The sequence below is a fragment of the Oncorhynchus kisutch genome, linkage group LG17 (assembly GCF_002021735.2).
Source record: "Oncorhynchus kisutch isolate 150728-3 linkage group LG17, Okis_V2, whole genome shotgun sequence".
NCBI lineage: Eukaryota > Metazoa > Chordata > Actinopteri > Salmoniformes > Salmonidae > Oncorhynchus > Oncorhynchus kisutch.
Window position 1 is genome coordinate 62,492,776 of NC_034190.2, and position 18,142 is coordinate 62,510,917.

An 18,142-nucleotide genomic window follows, 5' to 3' on the forward strand; every position below is an offset into this window, starting at 1 on the left:
CTCCTCAGTCTCAGTTGCTAATATATGCATATTATTATTAGTATTGGATAGAAAACACTCTAAAGTTTCTGAAACTGTTTGTGTGATGTCTGTGAGTATAACAGAACTCATATGGCAGGCAAGAACCTGAGAAGAAATCCAAACAGGAAGTGAGAAATCTGAGGTTGGTATATTTTCAAACCATTCCCTATAAAAATACCATTGCGATATGAATGAAGATTCACTTCCTAGGGCTTCCACTAGATGTCAACCGTCTATAGAAATTTGAAATAGGTTTCTACTGTCTTGTGGGACTGAATAAGACCAGAATGAGCCATGTGTCTGGCAGAGAGCCAGTTCCAGGTCACACGCATACCGCATATCTTCCTGCGTTCCGTTCCTCCTCAAGTCACAAAGGAACTCCGGTTGGAACTTTATTGAAGATTTATGATAAAAACATCCTAATGATTGATTCTGTACTTAGTTTGAAATTTTTCTTCGAACCTGTAATATAACTATTTGAAGATTTTGTCCAAAAAAATGGTCGACCAGCACCTGCGTTTGGATAGGTGTACCAAACGCGGCTAACAAAAGTAGCTAATTGGACATAAATAACGGACATTGTCAAGCATTTATTGTGGACCTGGGATTCCTGGGAGTGCATTCAGATGAAGATCAAAGGTAAGGGAATATTTAGCATGTAATTTATGGTTTGTTGACTACAACATGGCAGCTAATTTGACTATTGTTCTGTGCGCCGTATCAGATTATTGCATGGTTTGCTTTTTCCGTAAAGTTATTTTGAAAACTGACACAGCGGTTGCATTAAGGACAGGTATATCTATAATTCCATGTGTATAACTTGCATTATCATCTACATTTATGATGAGTATTTCTGTTGAATCGATGTGGCTATGCAAAAATCTTGGAACAAGTGAATGTAACGCGCCAATGTAAACTCAGATTTTTTTTATATAAATATGAACTTTATCAAACAAAACATACATGTATTGTGTAACATGAAGTCCTATGAGTGTCATCTGATAAAATTAATCACTAACATTTGATGATCTTCATCTCTATTTGTGCTTTTTGTGACACCTCTGTCATGACGTTGGCCTGGGGGGGATAGGTTAATGACCTTCCCTTCTCAAACCTACTGAGGTTACATTTAAAAACCCCTTGGTTAACAGAGATTCTGGGAACATCAGTATGTGGGGGGAAATGAACTATATTCTGGTAATCCGAACAATTGAACATATGCAGTGGTACTTAATGAATATGTCAGTTCGGTTGTCATCTGAGACATTCTCATCAATGATAAGATGACAAACTCCACAGTGGAAAGTCTATACATCAGAGTTATCAGATTCACATGGAATTGTTGTTCAATATAAATTTTTATGAATATGAAATTATTTGTGATGGGATGAAATGTGATTTTAGCTTCTAAAATGTGAGATTTGGATTTTCATAAAATAGGGCTGCTCAATCAGTGGCCCTCCCCTGTGAAGGGACAAAGGCTATAAAACTTTTCAAACACACCCTCCTCTTCCTTCCTATATAAGCTCGACTACAACATAACTTTCTGTTCCCATGAGGTAGGATGACGATCCTATGTCAGAATGGTTCAGATAAAACTACAAGAACGAAGCCAACATCAGCATGAGCTTTGGTTGCGAATGGTATGAACTTTGAACTCTTATTCACGACAGAAGTGATACCTCTTAGCTGTTGAGTTAGCGACCGCAGCTGCAAACGCAGGTTAGGAAGGAACAGACAGAGTATCCCATCTACCACACAACGACGTTACAACTTATCCAAATGACCACCAGAGACATTCTTCAAAGGACAGAGGACTCGGTTGGCAACACGGTCTCCCATCTACCACCAACCTACTGAAGCGCAGCTCAGAGTAAATATTTATTGCATTTTCCTTTTCCAAATGGGCGGTAATTTAGAATGCATAAGATACTGTATTTACGATAGCACAGGTTCGCCTCTGTTCCAGTGTCCCGGTCTTTCACTCAAACCCAGCACCTTTTCTTTTGTGTAACAAGCTGTCATATCTGTTCCGCCCGCTAGGGACGTTTCCCATGACGTAAAGAATTATCCAGGTATAATTATTTCTTTGTATATGTTATTCTGTGTGATTAGTTAGGTATTTAGTAAATAAATAATTAAACCCAATTTTCTATTGCCGATTCAACTTGTTAGCCAGGATTCTTGCAGATAACCAAGAATTTACAACTTTCAGAATATGAGACTGAAGTAAGATGATGATTAATGTCGACTGCTATTGACGTAAAATATTGCTAAATCTTTAAGAGTTTATTCGGAAGATAACAGCTCTATAAATATTATTTTGTGGTGCCCGACTCTCTAGTTAATTACATTTACATGATTAGCTCAATCAGGTGATATTAATTACAGAATAAATTATTTTATAGAATAACATAGCAATTAATCCGGCATAGCCAAAGACACGACACCTCTCTTTGGCTGGAAGAATGGCTGTTTTTATTGTGGTTTGGTGATGATCAAACATAATCGTTTGTGGTGCTTTCACTGAAAATCATATTTGAAATCGGACACTGTTGTGGGATTAACAACAAGACTACCTTTAAAATGGTATAAGATACATGTATGTTTGAGGAATTTTAATTATGAGATTTATGTTGTTTGAATTGGGAGCCCTGCACTTTCACTGGCTGTCCTAATCATCCTGTTAAATGGGATTGCAGCCCAAAGAGGTTTTAAGAACAAATTCGTATTTACAATGACGGCCTAACCCGGCCAAGCCCTAAAGAAAGCTGGGCCAATTGTGCCCAGCCCTATGGGACTCCCAATCACATCCCGATAAAGGACACCAATAAGAAGAGACTTGCTTGGGCCAGGAAACATGAGCAATGGACATTATACCGGTGGAAATCTGTCCTTTGCTCTGATGAGTCCAAATTTGAGATTTCTGGTTCCAACCGCCATGTCTTTGTGAGACGCAGAGTAGGTGAACGGATGATCTCCGCATATGTGGTTCCCACCGTGAAGCATGCAGGTAGTGTGATGGTGCTTTTCTGGTGACACAGATTTATTTAGAATTCAAGGCACACTTAACCAGCATGGCTACCACAGCACTCTACGCCAACTCATCTGGTTTGCACTTAGTTTTTCAACAGGACAACAACAAAACACACCTCCAGACTGTGTAAGGGTTATTTGACCAAGAAAGAGAGTGATGGCACGCTGCATCAGATGACCTGGCCTCCACAATCACCCGACCTTTCAAATCAAATCTAATTTTATTTGTCACATACACATGGTTAGCAGATGTTAATGCGAGTGTAGCGAAATGCTTGTGCTTCTAGTTCCGACAATGCAGTAATAACCAACAAGTAATCTAACTAACAATTCCAAAACTACTGTCTTATACACAGTGTAAGGGGATAAAGAATATGTACATAAGGATATATGAATGAGTGATGGTACAGAGCAGCATAGGCAAGATACAGTAGATGGTATCGAGTACAGTATATACATATGAGTATGTAAACAAAGTGGCATAGTTAAAGTGGCTAGTGATACATGTATTACATAAGGATGCAGTCGATGATATAGAGTACAGTATATACGTATGCATATGAGATGAATAATGTAGGGTAAGTAACATTATATAAGGTAGCATTGTTTAAAGTGGCTAGTGATATATTTACATAATTTCCCATTATTAAAGTGGCTGGAGTTGAGTCAGTGTCAGTGTGTTGGCAGCAGCCACTCAACGTTAGTGGTGGCTGTTTAACAGTCTGATGGCCTTGAGATAGAAGCTGTTTTTCAGTCTCTCGGTCCCAGCTTTGATGCACCTGTACTGACCTCGCCTTCTGGATGATAGCGGGGTGAACAGGCAGTGGCTCGGGTGGTTGATGTCCTTGATGATCTTTATGGCCTTCCTGTAGCATCGGGCGGTGTAGGTGTCCTGGAGGGCAGGTAGTTTGCCCCCGGTGATGAGTTGTGCAGACCTCACTACCCTCTGGAGAGCCTTACGGTTGAGGGCGGAGCGGTTGCCGTACCAGGCGGTGATACAGCCCGCCAGGATGCTCTCGATTGTGCATCTGTAGAAGTTTGTGAGTGCTTTTGGTGACAAGCCGAATTTCTTCAGCCTCCTGAGGTTGAAGAGGCGCTGCTGCGCCTTCTTCACGATGCTGTCTGTGTGAGTGGACCAATTCAGTTTGTCTGTGATGTGTATGCCGAGGAACTTAAAACTTGCTACCCTCTCCACTACTGTTCCATCGATGTGGATAGGGGGGTGTTCCCTCTGCTGTTCCCTGAAGTCCACAATCATCTCCTTAGTTTTGTTGACGTTGAGTTTGAGGTTATTTTCCTGACACCACACTCAGAGGGCCCTCACCTCCTCCCTGTAGGCCGTCTCGTCGTTGTTGGTAATCAAGCCTACCACTGTTGTGTCGTCCGCAAACTTGATGATTGAGTTGGAGGCGTGCGTGGCCACGCAGTCGTGGGTGAACAGGAGAGGGCTCAGAACGCCTTAACCCAATTGAGATGGTTTGGGATGAGTTGGACCACAGAGTGAAGGAAAAGCAGCCAACAAATGCTCAGCATATGTGGGAACTCCTTCAAGACTGTTGGAAAAGCATTCCAGGTGAAGCTGGTTGAGAGAATGACAAGAGTGTGCAAAGCTGTCATCAAGGTTAAGGGTGGCTACTTTGAAGAATTTAAAATATATTTTGATTTGATGTCTTCACTATTATTCTACAACGTAGAATTAGAGTAAAAATAAAGAAAAACCCTTGAATGAGTAGGTGTGTCCAGTCGTGGCCAAAAGTTGAGAATGACACATTCATTTTCAAAGGTTGCTTCTTCAGTGTCTTCAGATATTTGTCAGATGTTACTATGGAATACTGAACTATGTTAACAAGCATTTCGTAAGTGTCAAAAGCTTTTTCCCCCTTCTTTTTACAATTACATGAAGTTGATGCAAAGAGTCAATATTTGCAGTGTTGACCCTTCTTTTTCAAGACCTCTGCAATCCGCCCTGGCATGCTGTCAATTAACTTCTGGGCCACATCCTGACTGATGGCAGCCTATTCTTGCATAATCAATGCGTGGAATTTGTCAGAATTTGTGGGTTTTTGTTTGTCCACCCGTGGTCCACCCGTGGACAAACAAAAACCCACAAATTCTGACAAATTCCACGCATTGATTATGCAAGATTAGGCTGCCATCAGTCAGGATGTGGCCCAGAAGTTAATTGACAGCATGCCAGGGCGGATTGCAGAGGTCTTGAAAAAGAAGGGTCAACACTGCAAATATTGACTCTTTGCATCAACTTCATGTAATTGTAAAAAGTTTGTGAGTGCTTTTGGTGACAAGCCGAATTTCTTCAGCCTCCTGAGGTTGAAGAGGCGCTGCTGCGCCTTCTTCACGATGCTGTCTGTGTGAGTGGACCAATTCAGTTTGTCTGTGATGTGTATGCCGAGGAACTTAAAACTTGCTACCCTCTCCACTACTGTTCCATCGATGTGGATAGGGGGGTGTTCCCTCTGCTGTTCCCTGAAGTCCACAATCATCTCCTTAGTTTTGTTGACGTTGAGTTTGAGGTTATTTTCCTGACACCACACTCAGAGGGCCCTCACCTCCTCCCTGTAGGCCGTCTCGTCGTTGTTGGTAATCAAGCCTACCACTGTTGTGTCGTCCGCAAACTTGATGATTGAGTTGGAGGCGTGCGTGGCCACGCAGTCGTGGGTGAACAGGAGAGGGCTCAGAACGCCTTAACCCAATTGAGATGGTTTGGGATGAGTTGGACCACAGAGTGAAGGAAAAGCAGCCAACAAATGCTCAGCATATGTGGGAACTCCTTCAAGACTGTTGGAAAAGCATTCCAGGTGAAGCTGGTTGAGAGAATGACAAGAGTGTGCAAAGCTGTCATCAAGGTTAAGGGTGGCTACTTTGAAGAATTTAAAATATATTTTGATTTGATGTCTTCACTATTATTCTACAACGTAGAATTAGAGTAAAAATAAAGAAAAACCCTTGAATGAGTAGGTGTGTCCAGTCGTGGCCAAAAGTTGAGAATGACACATTCATTTTCAAAGGTTGCTTCTTCAGTGTCTTCAGATATTTGTCAGATGTTACTATGGAATACTGAACTATGTTAACAAGCATTTCGTAAGTGTCAAAAGCTTTTTCCCCCTTCTTTTTACAATTACATGAAGTTGATGCAAAGAGTCAATATTTGCAGTGTTGACCCTTCTTTTTCAAGACCTCTGCAATCCGCCCTGGCATGCTGTCAATTAACTTCTGGGCCACATCCTGACTGATGGCAGCCTATTCTTGCATAATCAATGCGTGGAATTTGTCAGAATTTGTGGGTTTTTGTTTGTCCACCCGCCTCTTGAGGATTGACCACAAGTTCTCAATGGGATTAAGTTCTGGGGAGATTCCTGGTCATGGACCCAAAATATCCATGTTTTGTTCCCCGAGCCACTTAGTTATCACTTTTGCCTTATGACAAGGTGCTCCATCATACTGGAAAAGGCATTGTTCGTCACCAAACTGTTTTGGGATGGTTGGGAGAAGTTGCCCTCGGAGGATGTGTTGGTACCATTCTTTATTCATGGCTGTGATCTTAGGCAAAATTGTGAGTGAGCCCACTCCCTTGGCTGAGAAGCAACCCCACACATGAATGGTCTCAGGATGCTTTACTGTTGGTATGACACAGGACTGATGGTAGCACTCACCTCGTCTTCTCCGGATTTGCTTTTTTCCGGGTGCCCCAAACAATCAGAAAGGGGATTCATCAGAGAAAATGACTTTACCCCAGTACTCAGCAGTCCAATTGCTGTACTTTTTGCAGAATCAGTCTGTCCCTGATGTTTTTCCTGGAGAGAAGTTGCTTTTTTGCTGCCCTTCTTGACAACAGGCCATCCTCCAAAAGTCTTCGCCTCACTGTGCGTGCAGATGCACTCACACCTGCCTGCTGCCATTCCTGAGCAAGCTCTGTACTGGTGGTGCCCTGATCCCGCAGCTGAATCAACTTTAGGAGATGGTCCTGGCGCTTGCTGGACTTTCTTGGGCGCCCTGAAGCCGCCTTCACAACAATTGAACCACTCTCCGTGAAGTTCTTGATGATCCGATAAATGATTGATTTAGGTGCAATCTTACTGGCAGCAATATCCTTGCCTGTGAAGCCCTTTTTGTGCAAAGCAATGATGACGGCACATGTTTCCTTGCAGGAAACCATGGAGAACAATGATTCCAAGCACCACCCTCCTTTTGAAGCTTCCAGTCTGTTATTCGAACTCAATCAGCATGACAGAGTGATCCCCAGCCTTGTCCTCGTCAACACTCACACCTGTGTTAACGAGATTATCACCGACATGATGTCAGGTGGTCCTTTGTGGCAGGGCTAAAACGCAGTGGGAATGTTTTTGGGGGATTCAGTTCATTTGCATGGCAAAGAGGGACTTTGCAAGTAATTGCAAGTCATCTAATCACTCTTCATAACATTCTGGAGTATATGCAAATTGCCATCATACAAACTGAGGCAGCAGACTCTATAAAAATGTATATTTGTCATATATTTGTCATTCTCAAAATCTTTGGCCATGACTGTATATGCCATATCTCACAACCTGGTGATGTAGCTCTTGTGCTACCTTTCCCTGAGGGAGAGGTTTGTACTTTGATAAAATAACCATGTCGAGGAAAATGATCTACCAACAATTGCGCAAGAAATCATTTCCACTACAATTTGTTGCATAATGAATTTTACTGACACAAAAAGATCCCACCGTGTCAAACAAATTGTTGAGATTTAGGAAATTGTACCGACACACCATGTCTCCATCACAATTGCTGATTTAGTTTTTGTTAAGCATGACTTTACTCGCATAAAAACTGTAGATGGAAATGTGGTTAGTGACAGTGGGGTCACTAAGGGGGGGGGGGGGGGGGGGTTATGCTCTTTAAACTTTTGTTAAAATTGCCACAAGTTTGAGAGACCACAGAGACATTTTGATAACTTCATACCTTTGAACACAAGTGCTGATTATAAATGTTGATATTTCTTTGTTCTGTAGTATATATATCTGCTAATACAAGCCACGCTAACATACTGACAAAACCCTTTCCATGCATGTGTCTATGTTGATTTTTTTTCTATCCCCACCAGACGCGTTCTTGACATGCAGGTTAAAATACCAAAACCAACTGCGAACCAACTATATTAATTTGGGATAAGGTCGAAACACAAATGAAACATTCATGGACATTATGCTAGCTAATTTGTCTGTGGAAATATTCAAACATCGGGCTGTTATTTTACTTGGTCCTTTCTTTAGCTCGATCTTTGTGTGTTCTCCAATCCACTTTTTAAATATATTTTTTATTAACTTCTCCTTCATATTTCTTCTTATGTGGATTTTATACAGCGTTTGGCAACCAACAAAGTTGCATTACCACCACTAGTGGACTGTGGACCTCATTCATCTTTGAATCCCCCACGTGGGTATATGCTCGTAAAAACCAATGAGAAATTGGGACAGGAGAGACTTGCAGCGCGTCAACCAATTTAAATTTAAGCGCCTGGCTACGCAGATGCCCGTTGATGCGGTCAAGTGGTTTGGATGAAATGGATGGTTTGGTCAGTATGTAATACAAATGTGTTTGTATGTGGTCATAGTAGTCACCTCTCTCTGCGTGATTGGGCTCTGGCCTGCTCCCTGCGTTTCTGCCTCTCCCAGTCTCGCCGGGCCTTGTCTTGCTCCTCCCACTGCCGCTTCCTGCGCTCACTCTCCCTGTCTTTGGGCCGCACGTGTTTCCCTGCTGCTGCTACTGTGATAAAAACAAACAAATGTAAAACAGTGCTACTTGGTGCTACATATGTATGCATACATAGTTTAATACCACAGTAAAACCAGTCCCTATTCAACTTTCTACAGCAATACCATAGCGAAAGATAGAGGACTCATTCTTATATCTCTGCCATTTTAGCATCTGTGACATCATAGCAGGGCTGACCACATTTAGTGGACTGGTGGATAGGCTGTTGGTCGACCAAGTTTTTTTTTTGTCGAGCAGTCACAAATAGACCCCCCCCCCTCCATGATACACATGTCTGATTCTCACCAGTCTTCTGTGTACTATAACCCATTGAGTAGGCTGCGGAGATGCAACCATCCAAGAAGGGAGTGTGGCTAAGATGCACAAGACATGTCTCTCTCTGGAATGCGCTCTGTTCCGCCATTTCGTGCACTTTCAGTGTTTCATTGTGTAAATTGTTTCCCCTTTGATTGTTAGTGTTTATCAATTCCCCATTACATACATCACCAGTATTAGCCTACATTTACTGTTCATTTGCTTAATTTCTAATCAATACTGAACAAAACCAAAGCAACAATTATTGATTTTACTGAGTTACAGTTCATATGAGGAATTTAGTCAGTCAATTTAAATAAATTCATTATCCCCTAATCTACAGATTTCACATGACTAGAAATACAGATATGCATATGTTGGTCACAGATACCATGAAAAAAAGGTCCTCATGATCTTGTCACGTTATTTTTGTGCATTCAAATTGCCATCGATAAAACCCAATTGTGTTCGTTGCCCGTAGCTTATACCTGTCCATACCTTAAGCACACTGCCAACTTAGGACACTTTGTTAGCAACATTGACATCAGCAAACCGCTTGCACACACAATGCCATACACGTGGTCTGCAGTTGTGAGGCCGGTTGGACATAGACAACTGTCAACAGTTTCATGAGCTAAAATAAAAGATTGCAGTAATGTTATAGTTGCACAAAAAGCTTATTTCTCTAAAATGTTGTGCACAAATGTTTACATCCCTGTTTGCAGGGCTGTGCCCGAACAAAAAATAAACAAATTGTCGACCAAGAGACGTCTGTTCTATTTAATCTTCTATTTTTTCTATATACAGTGCATTCGGAAAGTATTCAGACACCTTTACTTTTTCCACATTGTTTGTTACTTTACAGCCTTATTCCAAAGTGTATTAAATACATTTTTCCCCTCATCTACCCATAATACCTCATAATGACAAAGCGAAAAGTCTATTATTTTGCCCAATTTATATATAAAAAACAAAGCGAAATACCTTACTTACATAAGTATTCAGACCCTTTTATGAGACAAAATTTAGGTCAGGTACATCGTGAGGGAGAAGGGCCTTGGTCAGGGAGGTGACCAAGAACCAGATGGTCACTGACAGAGTTCCAGAGATCCTCTGTGGAGATGGGAGAACCTTCCAGAAGGACAACCATCTCCGCAGCCTTCCACCAATCAGGCCTTTACGGCACGACAGCCCGCTTGGACTTTGCCAAAAGGCACCTAAAGGACAGACCATGAGAAACTAGTACAAAGTATAGACAGATCCTTGATTAAAACCTGCTCCAGAGCACTCAGGACCTCAGACTGGGGTGAAGGTTCACCTTCCAGCAAGACAACGACCTTAAGCACACCAGCAAAGAAAACACAGGAGTGGCTTCGGGACAAGTCTTTGAATGTCCTCAAGTGGCCCAGCCAGAACTCGGACTTGAACCTGATCAAACATCTCTGGAGACCTTAAAATAGCTGTGCAGCGAGGCTCCCCATCCAACCTGACAGAGCTTCAGGATCTGTAGAGAATGGGAGAAATTCCCCAAATACAGGTGTGCCAAGCTTGTAGCGTCATACCCAAGAAAACTTGAGGCTGTAATCACTGCCTAAGGTGCTTCAACAAAGTACTGAGTAAAGGGTCTGAATACTTAGGTAAATGTAATAATTAAGTTAACTTTAAAAATTATTAATACATTTCTAAAAACCTGTTTTTGCTTTGTTATTATAGGGTATTGTGAAGATGTATGTGTTTAATCCATTTTAGAATAAGGCTGTAGCGTAACAAACTGTGGAAAACATTAAGGGGTCTGAATACTTTCCGAATGCATTGTAGACACATGCTGTGTTTTAATCAAATCAACTATTTGCACTGAGCTTGTCTTATGCTTTAAGCTTACTGTTGGATGAAATAATTAAGACACACGAATGACCGCAATTTATTTGATTGTGCAGCCTGGCTCAAACTTGCGGTGTTAAAAAGAAAAGACAGAGTGACTATGTGACTAGCACCCGTTGTGCCACTCTCCTCCCTGCTGCACCGACCACCACAAAACACGTGTATAGTGCTGTCCATGTTGCTGAAGCTGCAACATAATTACAGCCATTTCTGACTTTAAAGTTGTTACCGAAATCCCTAATTTGTTTTGGGAAAACATTCCCTACTCCCACAACCCTTCCTCTCTTTATGTGACACATGCACGTGACCAGTAGGGCCTGAACTATAGCATACCATAATCACATAAATTGGTTATATAAAAAAAAAAATATGAATGCCATAACACGTGACAGCAAAATGGATGCAGAGGTGACGAACTTGAAAGGGAAGTCAGAAGTGTGAAATAAATTTGACTAGTTGTGGAAAATACTGGAGAACAGTCGACTAAATGGGGAGGGCCCTAGCTGTTCATAAGCAGTTCTTTGCCAAGATAATCCATCCACCTGACAGGAGTGGCATATCAAGAAGCTGATTAAACAGCACTATCGTTACACAGGCGCACCTTGTGCTGGGGACAATAAAAGGCCGCTCCAAAATGTGCCGTTTCGTGACAACATAATTCCACAAATGTCTCATGTTTTGAGGGAGCACACACGCTAAATGCAGGAATGTCCACCAGAGCTGTTGCCAGAGAATTTAATGTTAATTTCTCTACCATAAGCCGCCTCCAATGTTGTTTTAGAGAATTTGGCAGTACGTCCAACCGGCCTCACAACCACCAGGCGAGTGGTTTGTGGATTTCAACGTTGTGAACAGAGTGCCCCATGTAGTCAGTGGGGTTTTGGTATGGGCAGGCATAAGCTATGGACAACGAACAATTGCATTTTATTGATGGTTTTCTGAATTCACAGAGATACCGTCACAAGATCATGAGGCCCATTGTCATGCCATTCATCTGTACACAATTCCTGGAAGCAGAACATTTCCCAGTTCTTCCATGGCCTGCATACTCACCACACATGTCAACCATTGAGCATGTTTGGGATGCTCTGGATCAACACGTACAATAGCGGGTTCCAGTCCCCGCCAATACTGAGCAACTTTGCAGAGCCATTGAGGAGTGTGACAATATTCCACAGGCCACAATCAACAGCCTGATCCACTCTATGCGAAGGAGATGTGTCGAGCTACATGTGGCAAATCACACCAGATACTGACTGGTTTTCTGATCCACACCTCTACATTTTTTTTTGAATGTACTGTACACTACGTGACCAAAAGTGAAAGGACACCTGCTCGTTGAACAGCTCATTCCAATATTATGGGCATTAATATAGAGTTGTGACCTCTGCTATTAACAGCCTACACTCTTTCGAGGAAGGATTCCACTAAATGTTCTAACATTGCTTCGAGGGACTTGCTTCCATTCAGCCACAAGAGCATTAGTGAAGTCGGGCACTGTTGGGCGATTAGGCCTGGCTCGAAATCGGCGGTCCAATTCATTGCCAAAGGTGTTTGATGGTGTTGAGGTCAGGGCTCTGTGCAGGCCAGTCAAGTTCTTCCACACCAGTATTGACAAACTATTTCTGTATCGACCTCGCTTTGTGCATAGGGGCATTGTCATGCTGAAACAGGAAAGGGCCTTCCCCAAACTGTTGCCACAAAGTTGCCTTGGAGGGGATGGCTGCTGTTTTACGGGCTCCTAACCAACAACTATTTTGTTCGTTTTTTTGCATTGTTTGTACATAATGTTGCTGCTACCGTCTCTTATGACCAAAAAGAGCTTCTGGACATCAGAACAGCGACTACTCACCTCGAAATGGACAAAGATGTTTTTCTTTAATGAGTCTGATGCGAAGGAAACACAGGGGGTGGAGGTCAGACCCTGCTTTGTTGAAGAACCTTTGACAGCGATTACAGCCTCGAGTCTTATTTAGTATGACGCTAAAAGCTTGGCACCCACTCTTCGCCGCAGATCCTATCAAGCTCTGTCAGGTTGGCTGGGGAGCGATGCTGCACAGCCATTTTCAGGTCTCTCCAGAGATGTTCGATCGGGTGCCTTGTGAGAATTAGTCAGCGAGTGGGTAAACCACCTTTACCATCCGCTCTATACGTACGTGCTTCAGCACTTGCCGGTCCCGTTTTGTGAGCTTGTGTGACCTAACAGTTTACGGCTGAGCCGTTGTTGCTCCTAGACGTTTCCAGTTCACAATAACAGCACTAACAGTTGACCAGAGCAGCTGTAGCAGAGCAGACATTTTACGAACTTGTTGGAAAGGTGGCATCCTATGACAGTGCCACATTGAAAGTGACTGAGCTCTTCAGTAAGGCCAATATACTGTCAATATTCGTATTTGGAGATTGCATGGCTGTGTGCTCGATTTTATACACCCGTCAGCAATAGGTGTGTGAAATAGCCACATCCACAAATTTTAAGGGCTGTATACAAACACTATATATACACAAAAGTATCTGTGACAAACAGATGCATATCTGTATTCCTAGTCATGTGAAATCCATAGATTAGGGCCTAATGTATTTTTTCAATTGACTCATTTCCTCATATGAACTGTAACTCAGTAAAATCTTTGAAATTGTTGCCTGTTAAGTTTATATTTTGGTTCAATATAACGTTTTCTTCACCTCAAACAAACAAGTAAAGAAAAGTGTGTTTTTATAATCCATTGAGAACGACAATAGTTCTCTCCCTTTCGATAACCATTCGACACGAAAGAGAAACATGTAATGCTCTGATCCAATGGAAGCTTAAAATAAATGATTACTTCTTATCCCTTGCACAAATAGCCTACAGCTGTGTCTGTCCCGAGCTCACTGGTGCTCGAAATCTGGTGCTCGAAACTGAGGGCCCAGAATATTTCAAACAATGCTGCAAGTTTGCTAGTGTAAGCTTCAGTTGATACAATGTTTCAAGTTTGTTGCAGACAGGCCATGTGTAGCCAATGTGATTTATAGCAGACCTGATTTCATCAGGATATTTTCTACATGCAGGCTACAATGTTTTTATTTGCTGGCTTTATTTGAGCTACTTCTACACTTACAGTGCATGCAGAAATGATTCAGACCCTTTGACTTTTTCCATATTTTGTTACGTTACAGCCTTGTTCTAAAATGGATTAAATTGTTTTCCCAACCTCATCAATCTACATACAATACCCCATTGTGACAAAGCAAAAACAGATTTAGACATTTTTGCAAATGTATTAAAAATAATTACAAATAATTAAATGGAAATATCACATTTACATAAGTATTCAGACCCTTTACTCAGTACTTTGAAGCACTGTTGACAGCCTTGAGTCTTATTTGATATGACGCTACAAGCTTGACACACCTGTATTTTGGGAGTCTCTCCTATTCTTCGCTGAAGATCACTCAAGCTCTGTCAGGTTGGCTGGGGAGCGGCGCTGCACAGCTATGTCCAGTTCTCTCCAGAGACGTTCGATCTGTTTCAAGTCTGGGTTCTGGCTGGGCCACTCAAGGACATTCAGAGACTTGCCCGTAAGCCACTCCTGCGTTGTCTTGGCTGTGTGCTTAGGGTTGCTGTTCTGTTGGAAGGTGAACCTTCACCCCAGTCTGAGCGCTCTGGAGCAGGTTTTCGGCAAGGATCTCTGTACTTTGCTTCGTTCATCTTTCCCTCAATCCGGACTACTCTCCCAGTCCCTGAAAAACACCCCCACAGCATAATGCTGCCACCACCATGCTTCATGGTGTAAGGTTTCCTCCAGAAGTGACCCTTCGCATTCAGGCCAAAGAGTCCTTTAAGAGCCTTTTGGCAAACTCCAAGCGGGCTGTTATGTGCCTTTAACTGAAGAGCGGGTTCCGTCTGGCCACTCTACCATAAAGTCCTGATTGGTAGAGTGCTGCAGAGATGGTTGTCCTTTTGGAAGGTTCTCCTATTTCCAAAGAGGAACTCTGGAGGTCTGTCAGAGTGACCATTGGGTTCTTGATCACCTCCCTGACCTCCCTTCTCCCCCGATTGCTGATGGAGGCCACTGTGTTCTTGGGGACCTTCAATGCTGCAGACATTTTTTGGCACCCTTCCCTAGATCTGTGCCTTGACACAATCTTGTCTCGCAGCCCTATAGACAATTCCTTCGACCTCATGGCTTGGTTTTTGCTCTGACACGCACTGTCAACTGTGGGACCTTATATAAGACAGGTGTGTGCCTTTCCAAATCCTGTCCAATCAATTAAATTTACAACATGTGGACTCCAATGAAGTTGTTGAAACATCTCAAGGATGATCAATGGAAACAGGATGCACCTGAAATCAATGTTGAGTCTCATAGAAAAGGGTCTGAATACTTATGTAAATAAGGTATTTCTGTCTAACACATTTGCAAAAATATCTAAAAACCTGTTTTTGCTTTGTCATTATGGGGTATTGTGGGTGATTTAATAGATTTTAGAATAAGTCTAACGTGACAAAACGTGGAAGAGAAAGGGTCTGAATACTTTCTGAATGCATGTGTAGTTGATTTGATCAAAACACATAGGGTGTCTATGTATGGAAAAATACACAGTTAAACATTTTGACCAATCCAATCTTAGAAAAGACAACTCTTGGTCGACCAATTTTTGTTGTTGTTGCTGGGGACAGCACCACTGCATGGCCAGCCCCATTGAGGCTACAACCCATAGGAATCCCCACACAATTGACTACTTTAAAATGGCAGAAGCATGGTGGAAGCCTTCAATGGCACTAACTATGCTAAAAAGACATTTTAGCCACTAGAGTTATCGATAATTCTCTATGAGCAATACACATCCCAGGATGGCAATGTACCTCCTTCAGCAGAGTGACTGCGATGGCGTCTCTTGTCCTTTCTCTTCTCCTCCTTTCTGTGGTGAGATTTGTCTTTCCTGGCCATTTGCTGGGGAGGCTTTATTGCCAGCGATTCATCCTCTTCTCCCCTGGAATTGGGAAGACTGTCTAGTGCCAACGACTCAACAAACAGGCTGCCCCTGTGCATAGCAGGGTCGCGTTCAGTTAGGACAAAAATGGGAGAAAATGTATTCAAAGGGATAAGTTCAGTTTTTAAAGACGTTTTCTCCAGTATCTGGCCCTCCTGAACGTAACCCCAATTCCCACGGCTCTTTTTCCGTATCCCCTTTACCTGTCCTCTGTGGAGTCTTCCCGTATGTACGGGGAATTCCGGATTGTTATTTCCATTTTTTTATCCCGTAGTTCTCCTTCCTCCGGAGTGTTTCGTTTGGCTTCCCGATCATCCGTCTGTGGACCAGGGCACGGAACGCACTGGACAAAAGATGGGAAAGGGAGATTATAACATTATTTTAAAAATAATACATGGTACGGTAAACTTAACAATGATTGATTGCACATAAAGTAAGATAATGATAAAGTTTGAGGCACTAGTTCAAGGACAGATCTAGTCTGTGTAATACATTTAGATACACAATAATGTCAAAGTGAGAAACAGCATCCTCTGATGGGGAGAGAAACGATTATGTCCTAAATCAACCCGTAGCCTATAATCAGGTGGAGATCAAACTGATCGCATATGTGTAAGCAATATGGCCAACCTTTCACCTAGTTTATCAGGGGGGCAAAGTTGCGCCATTTCCACATTCCTTATCCCAAATTCTTCCCAGATCTCCCCAAGTGTATTATTGGTACTAGGGCAGGATTCCTCAAGTACCCCCAACAGTACACATTTTTGTTGTAGCATATGACAAGCACACCTGATTCAACTAATCATCAAGTCCTCAATGAGTTGAATCAGATGGGTTTGTCCTAGGCTAAAACAAAAATGTGTGCTGTTGGGGGGTACTCAAGGGCAGGAGTTGGCTAACACTGTACTAGTGTATAGGGGCCAGTGGTCAGTTTGGTGCACAACAGCATTTCTCTTCTGTTTACATTTTTCTGGCTTTTGGGCTCTGTCCTCTCTTCCAGCTCCCTTCTGCGTTTCTTCTCTTGGAGAATTTCGTCGAGTGTTTTCACTTTCCAGGTGTCCTTTTCGTCCCCCATCAGCACCCGCTCGCCACAGCCTGCTACACAGAGCCAGAGACCCCCAACACAGAGAGATTCAATGCAAGAGAATTGAGATATGTCATGTTAATGGAAACTGTGGTATTCATGTACAATTATTTAATTTCATACCTCTACAGTTCAGCGCATGCTTTTCATTATTTGAGCCAAGGTGTAAATACACACTACTTCGCAAGAGGGTTGTACGAATATGAATTTGATAGGTAATAATAGTACAGACGGTTATTGCCCAGGATAAAATGTTATCATCGTATAGGGGTTGTAGGGGAGGAGGGTCAAGTTGGTAGCCTATCATTTCTGTTACCTGAGTAGCGCCTCGTATCTTATCCATAGCAGTAACGTCACACTTTCACTGGTAAAAAATAAACACAAAACACCAATCCAAAAATGGAAGTAAAACGTAGAGGTGATATCAATGGGGAGAGAGAAGTTATAAGTCCAAGTCAAATCGAGAATTCTACAAACACACGTTGCGTGAAATCTGTCACTGTGTAACAGTAGCCAATCGTGAATACACCAACTCTAAACGTTACGTAAGGTCAAATAGTTTGCAGTTAGCGTACAATAAATATCTAGCAAAATGACCGGTCTGACGTCAATTAATATGCTAACTGTCTTTCGTTATGTAACATCGGTAGGCGTACAGTTAACTAGCTCTCAGTTAGCCGCATCCGTGCATGCTTCTTGTAACGAGCTAATGTTAGTCAGATGCTAACGTTTGCCAATAAGCATGCTAGTTAGCTAGCCAGCTAGCGGACGCTAACATAGGCAATAAATTAACATTCCTGTGATACATTGAGTTTAAGGGGCACATTTTTATTGAATTTCGTCTCTTCTAAATATATCCGAAGTGTGTTGGCTTAAAGCTTTCGAATGATTCGCATTTTAACTGAAATGATTTAACAAACCTGAAATACGCTCCGCGCAATTTTGGAACGCCGGATGATTCGTTGACTTCTGGGGTCATATAATTACGTCCGGTTAATAATTCTTCGCTGCATTGAAAATAAGAGGATACCTTTACTGCCATCACCTGGGCAGGAGTTGCAACTGTTTCTAGGTGCA

The 18,142-nt window shown here is 42.3% G+C and overlaps 1 protein-coding gene across 10 annotated transcripts in view; it reads right to left on the reverse strand.

Annotated features, from left to right (window-relative positions):
- Positions 1-18,090, reverse strand: part of LOC109908075 (cyclin-dependent kinase 11B) — a 32,657-nt gene extending 14,567 nt beyond the window's left edge. For 2 of the 10 annotated variants that reach the window (XM_020506514.1, XM_020506512.1), the window contains exons 1-6: positions 17,986-18,057; positions 17,382-17,429; positions 16,946-17,079; positions 16,185-16,324; positions 15,854-15,981; positions 8,679-8,823 (exon numbers count right to left, since the gene is read on the reverse strand). In XM_020506514.1, the coding sequence (XP_020362103.1) occupies positions 8,679-8,823; positions 15,854-15,981; positions 16,185-16,324; positions 16,946-17,056 (524 nt within the window). In that variant the 5' untranslated portion in view covers positions 17,057-17,079; positions 17,382-17,429; positions 17,986-18,057. Of the gene's footprint in view, positions 1-8,678; positions 8,824-15,853; positions 16,033-16,184; positions 16,325-16,945; positions 17,080-17,381; positions 17,430-17,985 lie in introns of those variants that run through there. The other 8 variants (XM_031794342.1, XM_031794341.1, XM_031794338.1 and 5 more) reach the window with 6 other exon arrangements.
- Positions 18,091-18,142: the final 52 nt, after the last annotated feature.